We start from the raw sequence: 10958 nt of genomic DNA, 5'->3' as shown, positions 1-10958 counted from the left end.
ATCTATTCAGGTTATTCATTGTTAGGTAGTAGGTAGTTAGTTCAGTCAGTGTTGGAGAGTAACTGGTTAGATCAGTCAGTGTTGGAGAGTAACTGGTTAGATCAGTCAGTGTTGGAGAGTAACTGGTTAGGTCAGTCAGTGTTGGAGAGTAACTGGTTAGGTCAGTCAGTGTTGGAGAGTAACTGGTTAGATCAGTCAGTGTTGGAGAGTAACTGGTTAGATCAGTCAGTGTTGGAGAGTAACTGGTTAGATCAGTCAGTGTTGGAGAGTAACTGGTTAGATCAGTCAGTGTTGGAGAGTAACTGGTTAGATCAGTCAGTGTTGGAGAGTAACTGGTTAGATCAGTCAGTGTTGGAGAGTAACTGGTTAGATCAGTCAGTGTTGGAGAGTAACTGGTTAGGTCAGTCAGTGTTGGAGAGTAACTGGTTAGGTCAGTCAGTGTTGGAGAGTAACTGGTTAGATCAGTCAGTGTTGGAGAGTAACTGGTTAGATCAGTCAGTGTTGGAGAGTAACTGGTTAGATCAGTCAGTGTTGGAGAGTAACTGGTTAGATCAGTCAGTGTTGGAGAGTAACTGGTTAGGTCAGTCAGTGTTGGAGAGTAACTGGTTAGATCAGTCAGTGTTGGAGAGTAACTGGTTAGATCAGTCAGTGTTGGAGAGAAACTGGTTAGATCAGTCAGTATTGGAGAGTAACTGGTTAGATCAGTCAGTGTTGGAGAGTAACTGGTTAGGTCAGTCAGTGTTGGAGAGTAACTGGTTAGATCAGTCAGTGTTGGAGAGTAACTGGTTAGATCAGTCAGTGTTGGAGAGTAACTGGTTAGATCAGTCAGTGTTGGAGAGTAACTGGTTAGATCAGTCAGTGTTGGAGAGTAACTGGTTAGATCAGTCAGTGTTGGAGAGTAACTGGTTAGGTCAGTCAGTGTTGGAGAGTAACTGGTTAGATCAGTCAGTGTTGGAGAGTAACTGGTTAGGTCAGTCAGTGTTGGAGAGTAACTGGTTAGGTCAGTCAGTGTTGGAGAGTAACTGGTTAGGTCAGTCAGTGTTGGAGAGTAACTGGTTAGGTCAGTCAGTGTTGGAGAGTAACTGGTTAGATCAGTCAGTGTTGGAGAGTAACTGGTTAGATCAGTCAGTGTTGGAGAGTAACTGGTTAGATCAGTCAGTGTTGGAGAGTAACTGGTTAGATCAGTCAGTGTTGGAGAGTAACTGGTTAGATCAGTCAGTGTTGGAGAGTAACTGGTTAGATCAGTCAGTGTTGGAGAGTAACTGGTTAGATCAGTCAGTGTTGGAGAGTAACTGGTTAGGTCAGTCAGTGTTGGAGAGTAACTGGTTAGGTCAGTCAGTGTTGGAGAGTAACTGGTTAGATCAGTCAGTGTTGGAGAGTAACTGGTTAGGTCAGTCAGTGTTGGAGAGTAACTGGTTAGGTCAGTCAGTGTTGGAGAGTAACTGGTTAGATCAGTCAGTGTTGGAGAGTAACTGGTTAGATCAGTCAGTGTTGGAGAGTAACTGGTTAGGTCAGTCAGTGTTGGAGAGTAACTGGTTAGGTCAGTCAGTGTTGGAGAGTAACTGGTTAGATCAGTCAGTGTTGGAGAGTAACTGGTTAGATCAGTCAGTGTTGGAGAGTAACTGGTTAGATCAGTCAGTGTTGGAGAGTAACTGGTTAGATCAGTCAGTGTTGGAGAGTAACTGGTTAGATCAGTCAGTGTTGGAGAGTAACTGGTTAGATCAGTCAGTGTTGGAGAGTAACTGGTTAGATCAGTCAGTGTTGGAGAGTAACTGGTTAGGTCAGTCAGTGTTGGAGAGTAACTGGTTAGGTCAGTCAGTGTTGGAGAGTAACTGGTTAGATCAGTCAGTGTTGGAGAGTAACTGGTTAGATCAGTCAGTGTTGGAGAGTAACTGGTTAGATCAGTCAGTGTTGGAGAGTAACTGGTTAGATCAGTCAGTGTTGGAGAGTAACTGGTTAGATCAGTCAGTGTTGGAGAGTAACTGGTTAGATCAGTCAGTGTTGGAGAGTAACTGGTTAGATCAGTCAGTGTTGGAGAGAACTGGTTAGATCAGTCAGTAGTTGGAGAGTAACTGGTTAGATCAGTCAGTGTTGGAGAGTAACTGGTTAGGTCAGTCAGTGTTGGAGAGTAACTGGTTAGATCAGTCAGTGTTGGAGAGTAACTGGTTAGATCAGTCAGTGTTGGAGAGTAACTGGTTAGATCAGTCAGTGTTGGAGAGTAACTGGTTAGATCAGTCAGTGTTGGAGAGTAACTGGTTAGATCAGTCAGTGTTGGAGAGTAACTGGTTAGGTCAGTCAGTGTTGGAGAGTAACTGGTTAGATCAGTCAGTGTTGGAGAGTAACTGGTTAGGTCAGTCAGTGTTGGAGAGTAACTGGTTAGGTCAGTCAGTGTTGGAGAGTAACTGGTTAGGTCAGTCAGTGTTGGAGAGTAACTGGTTAGGTCAGTCAGTGTTGGAGAGTAACTGGTTAGGTCAGTCAGTGTTGGAGAGTAACTGGTTAGGTCAGTCAGTGTTGGAGAGTAACTGGTTAGGTCAGTCAGTGTTGGAGAGTAACTGGTTAGGTCAGTCAGTGTTGGAGAGTACCTGGTTAGATCAGTCAGTGTTGGAGAGTAACTGGTTAGATCAGTCAGTGTTGGAGAGTAACTGGTTAGATCAGTCAGTGTTGGAGAGTAACTGGTTAGATCAGTCTGTGTTGGAGAGTAGCTAGTTAGATCAGTCAGTGTTGGAGAGTAACTGGTTAGATCAGTCAGTGTTGGAGAGTAACTGGTTAGATCAGTCTGTGTTGGAGAGTAGCTAGTTAGATCAGTCAGTGTTGGAGAGTAACTGGTTAGATCAGTCAGTGTTGGAGAGTAACTGGTTAGATCAGTCTGTGTTGGAGAGTAGCTAGTTAGATCAGTCAGTGTTGGAGAGTAACTGGTTAGATCAGTCAGTGTTGGAGAGTAACTGGTTAGATCAGTCAGTGTTGGAGAGTAACTGGTTAGATCAGTCAGTGTTGGAGAGAAACTGGTTAGATCAGTCAGTGTTGGAGAGTAACTGGTTAGATCAGTCAGTGTTGGAGAGTAACTGGTTAGATCAGTCTGTGTTGGAGAGTAGCTAGTTAGATCAGTCAGTGTTGGAGAGTAACTGGTTAGATCAGTCAGTGTTGGAGAGTAACTGGTTAGATCAGTCAGTGTTGGAGAGTAACTGGTTAGATCAGTCAGTGTTGGAGAGTAGCTAGTTAGATCAGTCAGTGTTGGAGAGTAACTGGTTAGATCAGTCAGTGTTGGAGAGTAACTGGTTAGATCAGTCTGTGTTGGAGAGTAGCTAGTTAGATCAGTCAGTGTTGGAGAGTAACTGGTTAGATCAGTCAGTGTTGGAGAGTAACTGGTTAGATCAGTCAGTGTTGGAGAGTAACTGGTTAGATCAGTCTGTGTTGGAGAGTAGCTAGTTAGATCAGTCAGTGTTGGAGAGTAACTGGTTAGATCAGTCAGTGTTGGAGAGTAACTGGTTAGATCAGTCAGTGTTGGAGAGTAACTGGTTAGATCAGTCAGTGTTGGAGAGTAACTGGTTAGATCAGTCAGTGTTGGAGAGTAACTGGTTAGATCAGTCAGTGTTGGAGAGTAACTGGTTAGATCAGTCAGTGTTGGAGAGAAACTGGTTAGATCAGTCAGTGTTGGAGAGTAACTGGTTAGATCAGTCAGTGTTGGAGAGAAACTGGTTAGATCAGTCAGTGTTGGAGAGTAACTGGTTAGATCAGTCAGTGTTGGAGAGTAACTGGTTAGATCAGTCAGTGTTGGAGAGTAACTGGTTAGATCAGTCAGTGTTGGAGAGTAACTGGTTAGATCAGTCAGTGTTGGAGAGTAACTGGTTAGATCAGTCAGTGTTGGAGAGAAACTGGTTAGATCAGTCAGTGTTGGAGAGTAACTGGTTAGATCAGTCAGTGTTGGAGAGAAACTGGTTAGATCAGTCAGTGTTGGAGAGTAACTGGTTAGATCAGTCAGTGTTGGAGAGTAACTGGTTAGATCAGTCAGTGTTGGAGAGTAACTGGTTAGATCAGTCAGTGTTGGAGAGTAACTGGTTAGATCAGTCAGTGTTGGAGAGTAACTGGTTAGATCAGTCAGTGTTGGAGAGTAACTGGTTAGATCAGTCAGTGTTGGAGAGAAACTGGTTAGATCAGTCAGTGTTGGAGAGTAACTGGTTAGATCAGTCAGTGTTGGAGAGTAACTGGTTAGATCAGTCAGTGTTGGAGAGTAACTGGTTAGATCAGTGTTGGAGAGTAACTGGTTAGATCAGTCAGTGTTAGAGAGTAGCTAGTTACCTTAGTGTTGGAGAGTATCTGGTTAGATCAGTGTTAGAAAATCGCTAGTCAGATCACTCAGTGTAGGGAAGTATTGTGTAAAGTCACTCAGTGTTGTGGAGCAGCTGGTCACCTCACTCAGAATAATATATTTATAAGCACACAATTACTTAAAACGTCATACTTGAGGCGTGAGTTTGATGTCTTTAATACAGACACAAGACACTTTTTTCAGGGTTTTAGTCAGGTATTGCTACCTCGAAAGGATCGGGATAGATACTTTTGCTTGGGATAGATAGATAGTTTAGCTAGAAATGCATCAGACTATTTTTAAGTCGCAAGTATATATTAGTCCGAACTATTTTTATCTTTTTAATTTTTTTAGAAACCATTATACCATATTCTTAGATTTATTGCATATTGCAAAAAAACTAGGTAGTAGGTAATTGATTCTAGAATCACTAGTTAAATTACTTTGACATTGAAGATGGAAAGAGGGTTGATAGTAGTGAGGAGAAACAATTTAAATTCACTCGTTTTATTTTAATAATAAAATTCATCCATCAACCACTGTGGCAATATCGTGGGTCCCATTGGAGACTTGTAGGTCCTGTCACTCTCAAATATTGCATGACACACTCTTCACTCACTCTCTTTGGCATGGACGAGGAAGCAATGCCCTGACGCTCTGTCTCACTATGTGTCCACGTGATCCATCCCCACTCTGTGTCCACTAGAGACATGCTATGCACAGTATCTCACTGTGTCCACTAGAGCACTGCCATGCACAGCATAGTACTGTGTATTCACCGAAATATTACTGTGAAAAGAAGCTAAGCTATCCTGTTTGTACAATCAGCTTTGTAATTTTCTTAAAAGCAGCTATCTTACCTACAAGTAAGATGACTCTTAAAAGCAGCTATCTTACTTACAAGTAAGATGACTCTTAAAATCAGCTATCTTACCTCCAAGTAAGATAACTCTTAAAAGCAGCTATCTTACCTACAAGTAAGATGGCTCTTAAAATCAGCTATCTTACCTAAAAGTTAGATGACTCTTAAAAGCAGCTATCTTTCCTACAAGTAAGATGACTTAAAAGCAGCTATCTTTCCTACAAGTAAGATGACTTAAAAGCAGCTATCTTTCCTACAAGTAAGATGACTTAAAAGCAGCTATCTTTCCTACAAGTAAGATGACTTAAAAACAGCTATCTTACCTACAAGTAAGATACTCTTAAAAGCAGCTATCTTACCTACAAGTAAGATGACTTAAAAACAGCTATCTTACCTACAAGTAAGATGACTTAAAAACAGCTATCTTACCTAAAAGTTAGATGACTCTTAAAAGCAGCTATCTTTCCTACAAGTAAGATGACTTAAAAGCAGCTATCTTTCCTACAAGTAAGATGACTTAAAAGCAGCTATCTTTCCTACAAGTAAGATGACTTAAAAACAGCTATCTTACCTACAAGTAAGATGACTGCTCTTCTTGACAAGCTGTTAATTTCTCTCGTCACTAATGAAAGTCGCTGGCATGACTGTACTGTCCGACACATCGCTCAGGCCTCTTAAGTCTGGAAGTGTTGAACGATTGTGCAGATAACTGTTGTGTGGTTGACCTGTGCTTCTGCCTGTACCGTACACCCTTCACGAAGGTCAGGCCAGGGTCAGGTCAGGTCATGTCAGGTTAGGTCAGGTCAGGTCAGGTCAGGTCAGGTCAGGTCAGGTCACTACCTATGACTCGCCTGTTTAATATGGAATTAAATTGGGTCGGAAATATTTCCACATTATTATAATGGGTATCGTTGTGTGTGTTTTTATATCATATGTTTGTTTTTATTGAAGGGAGAGTGGGGATTTTTTGGTAGTTTGGTACGAGAGAATGGGAAATGTGGTAGATACTGGTCGACTGTGATACTAGACTGAGGAATATGAGTGTGGTTTCAACAAATTAGAAATTTTAACTCTATATATTTTTGGGGGGTTATGATCATAGTGTGGTGGTATAGTGATCATAGTAGTTACATTAATGTCGTGGTCATCATTGTTTTGGTGTTGATGGTGATGGCGTTGGTGATAATGGTGGTGGTGGTGGTAATGGTGGTAGTGGTGGTTATGGTGATAGCGGTACTGGTACTGGTAGTGGTTTTTGTTGGTGGCTCTAATAGAAGAGGTAGATGTAGTGATGGTGGAGATAGGGATGGTGGTAGTGATGGTGCAGATAGTGATGGTGGTAGTGATGGTGGAGATAGTGATGGTGGTAGTGATGGTGGAGATAGAAATCAGTGATCATACCCCCACATAAAACGGGGACGGGTGTGGCAGTAGAAGTGGGTGCTGCCAGTAACTGGTGTATGTGGTGATGGTGGTAGAGATCAACTGCGGGTCGCCTGGTGTGATGTTCAACGGGTGGCTGGAAGGTTCAAGCTCCACCTTCGAGGCGGTGGTGAAGCCCCGCTGTAACGACAACATGAAGTACGAGGGCCACCCGGAGCGTCATCTCATCTGCCAGGAGAACGGCACATGGTCGCACTCACTGCCCAAATGCTTCGGTAGGTAGGGCCGAGCCAGCTGCGGTCGACTCATGCCACCTACGGCACGCCTGCACATTGCTCTCTGCATTGCCTTTTGCATCCATGCACAGCTGCAGAAGCACCAGCAACAGCAGCAGTAACAAGAGCATTATGAATGCATGATTTGTCTCACTTTGCCTATTCACTGAGGATTCCATAGCCAAATTATTTGAAGAATTTACCCACGTTTCCACTGCATGATTGACAATTGACCAGTCGCAATCACAGTTGCATTTATAATGTCTACTCTTCGTGTAGTATATTTGGCTATGGAACTTCTGTGGCTCTTGCCTTGTGTACTGATACAGAGAGGAAGCCTCGACCCTCAAGTGGAACTGCAGACTGAAGGAGGAGGATGTATCTGGTAGGGGCGCCATGTTTCTGCCTCTTACACCTTCGCTGTGTTGATCTTGTTGCACAACTTTGCATTTCTTTTGCTGCACAACTTTGCATTTCTCTTGCTGCACAACTTTGCATGTCCATATTCCTTTTGTCTTTTGCACTTTTATCCTCCACTACAAACTTATTTCCGCGATATGAGGCCAGAGGTGAGTATCCTACCGGGTTGTGCCCCCAGAGATCAACTGCGGACACCCCGGGCATCTGTCCAACGGCTGGTTGGAAAACATCGACCAGGGGACGGCTCTTGGCGCCTCCATCATCTTCAGATGTTTCCCCAACATGACCATCGAGGGTGACCAGTCGACAGTGTGTCAGGCCGACGGCTCCTGGAGCAAGCCACTGCCTATGTGCCTGGGTAAGTCTTACCTCTCATACGTTGACTCAACCGATTAACTCTAGAACATAGGGAGAAGGGAGGCGAGGGGCCGGTGGTCGGGCTGTGAATTGTGTCCAAGACACAAGGCAAAAGGGAGGTTGCAAGAGGATAGTAAGAGGACTGTCTATGAATGGGTGAGAGTACAGTGGATGGACATATTGTCCGTTTAAGACCTCGGTGGATAGATTGTCTTTATGCGGGATACATAAGGGGGATGGAAAGCCTTAAGTGGTTTGTTTGTAAGAAACCTCAGAGCTTCAGTGAAACCTCAGAACCTCAGTATAACCTCAGTGTCTGTACACGGGGTCACCAAAGTGGCTGGGATGTCATTATCTTCAGAAGACGTTAAGTGAACGAGTTACTGAAGGAATTACTTGCATAAGGACAATGTAAGTGAAGATAATACCTGTAAGTGGAGGTTTAAAGAGCTAAGTTGCCTTTACGAATATGACGTAAGTTGAGGAGGTGAATGTTCGCAAGAAAGCTAATTCCCTAAGCAGTCTGCACATGGGAGACACCTGACTAACCTGCCCACACCTGGGAGATCCAGGTGTGACAGTAATTACGTGGGACTTCAAGGTAAACAAGTTTCCCTTACAAGGAATACCCAGAGGTGGGAAACTTTTATGCAAATATTTTTATGTACAAATGCCTCTAATGATATATATATACTGCACCCTTTGTTTAACGCTATGCTAACTAAGCACCTTTTGAATCTTGCATATCAGTTAGAAGTAAGGCGGTGTTGAACAAAAATTTAGATTTAAAGTGGAGAAACCCTTCTCAATTTTTATTTATTACAAACACACACACACACACACACATACACACACACACACACACACACACACACACACACACACACACACACACACACACACACACACACACACACACACACACACACACACACACACACATTATATATATAAAACTGAAAACTCCACATGAATGTATGTATATATAATGAAGCGTGACTATGTGACCTAACACCAACGGTCTGGGTGTGTCGACAGCGCCGTGCATTGTGCCCACTATTGAGCACGGTGGGCTGCGCAACGCCACGCCCTCGGGGGCTCAAGTAGAGCACGGCAGCACCATCGACGTCCAGTGCGATGAGAACTTCGAACTGGCCTACAGTCTCGCTCCCTCCCTCTGCTACAACGGCACCTGGACCAACTACCCTCGCTGCCAGCCAGGTCAGCACTCAACTCACTTGCAACAGTTGAAGTTGCAGAGGATAAAATGGCAAATTGATACTGCAAATTTGCAATCGAATTGTGATTGAGGTAATGTTAATTATTCGTTATGTTAAAACAACGCTTGATTCTCCTTTTTTCCTTGTGGTCAGCCCGCTGCAAGAAGCTGCCGGAGCGACCTCGTCACGGTATGGTGATTGCTCCCAAGACTGACCATGGCAAGAAGGCTCGCTACCGCTGTAAGGACGGCTACGAGCTCCAAGGACCAACGACTACCAGATGCCACTACGGTAACTGGACCGGTGTCACCCCCAAGTGCCAGGAAGGTGAGAAGGGCCAACACTCCAGGAGGAGGGGCAACACACCAGGGGGAGGGGCAACACACCAGGGGGGGCAACACACCAGGGAGGGCCAACACACCAGGGAGGACCAACACACCAGGGGGGCCAACACACCAGGGAGGATCAACACACCAGGAGGGGGCCAACACACCAGGGAGCACCAACACACCAGGGAGGCCAACACACCAGGGAGGATCAACACACCAGGAGGGGGCCAACACACCAGGGAGGACCAACACACCAGGGAGGACCAACACACCAGGAGGATCAACACACCAGGGAGGACCAACACACCAGGGAGGGCCAACACACCAGGGAGGACCAACACACCAGGAGGATCAACACACCAGGGAGGGCCAACACACCAGGGAGGGCCAACACACCAGGGAGGACCAACACACCAGGGGGGCCAACACACCAGGGGAGCCAACACACCAGGGGAGCCAACACACCAGGGAGAGCCAACACACCAGGGGAGCCAACACACCAGGGAGGACCAACACACCAGGGAGGACCAACACACCAGGGAGGACCAACACACCAGGGGGGACCAACACACCAGGGAGGACCAACACACCAGGGTGGACCAACACACCAGGGAGGACCAACACACCAGGGAGGACCAACACACCAGGGAGGACCAACACACCAGGGAGGACCAACACACCAGGGAGGACCAACACACCAGGGTGGACCAACACACCAGGGAGGACCAACACACCAGGGAGGACCAACACACCAGGGAGGACCAACACACCAGGGGGGACCAACACACCAGGGAGGACCAACACACCAGGGGGGCCAACACACCAGGGAGGACCAACACACCAGGGAGGGCCAACACACCAGGGAGGACCAACACACCAGGGAGGACCAACACACCAGGGAGGACCAACACACCAGGGAGGACCAACACACCAGGGAGGGCCAACACACCAGGGGAGCCAACACACCAGGGGGGCCAACACACCAGGGGAGCCAACACACCAGGGGGGCCAACACACCAGGGAGGACCAACACACCAGGGAGGACCAACACACCAGGGAGGACCAACACACCAGGGAGGACCAACACACCAGGGAGGACCAACACACCAGGGAGGACCAACACACCAGGGAGGGCCAACACACCAGGGGAGCCAACACACCAGGGGGGCCAACACACCAGGGGAGCCAACACACCAGGGGGGCCAACACACCAGGGAGGACCAACACACCAGGGAGGACCAACACACCAGGGAGGGCCAACACACCAGGGTGGACCAACACACCAGGGAGGGCCAACACACCAGGGAGGACCAACACACCAGGGAGGACCAACACACCAGGGAGGACCAACACACCAGGGAGGACCAACACACCAGGGAGGACCAACACACCAGGGAGGACCAACACACCAGGGAGGACCAACACACCAGGGGAGCCAACACACCAGGGGAGCCAACACACCAGGGAGGGCCAACACACCAGGGAGGACCAACACACCAGGGAGGACCAACACACCAGGGAGGACCAACACACCAGGGGGGGCCAACACACCAGGGAGGACCAACACACCAGGGAGGACCAACACACCAGGGAGGACCAACACACCAGGGAGGACCAACACACCAGGGGGGACCAACACACCAGGGGGGGCCAACACACCAGGGGAGCCAACACACCAGGGTGGACCAACACACCAGGGAGGACCAACACACCAGGGGAGCCAACACACCAGGGTGGACCAACACACCAGGGAGGACCAACACACCAGGGGAGCCAACACACCAGGGTGGACCAACACACCAGGGA

General features: G+C 47.0%; 1 protein-coding gene across 1 annotated transcript in view; it reads left to right on the top strand.

Annotated features, from left to right (window-relative positions):
- LOC123754441 (Hig-anchoring scaffold protein) overlaps positions 1-10958 on the top strand; it is a gene marked incomplete in the record, with an annotated part of 296891 nt that overhangs the window by 230230 nt on the left and 55703 nt on the right. Inside the window, 3 exon segments of the mRNA XM_069326544.1 lie at positions 6647-6826; positions 8642-8824; positions 8977-9150. Of these exon segments, the coding sequence (XP_069182645.1) occupies positions 6647-6826; positions 8642-8824; positions 8977-9150 (537 nt within the window).

The sequence above is a fragment of the Procambarus clarkii genome, chromosome 18 (assembly GCF_040958095.1).
Source record: "Procambarus clarkii isolate CNS0578487 chromosome 18, FALCON_Pclarkii_2.0, whole genome shotgun sequence".
In the NCBI taxonomy this organism is placed as follows: domain Eukaryota; kingdom Metazoa; phylum Arthropoda; class Malacostraca; order Decapoda; family Cambaridae; genus Procambarus; species Procambarus clarkii.
Note: the sequence above shows the minus strand (reverse complement) of the source record. Positions and strands in the feature narration are given on the sequence as shown.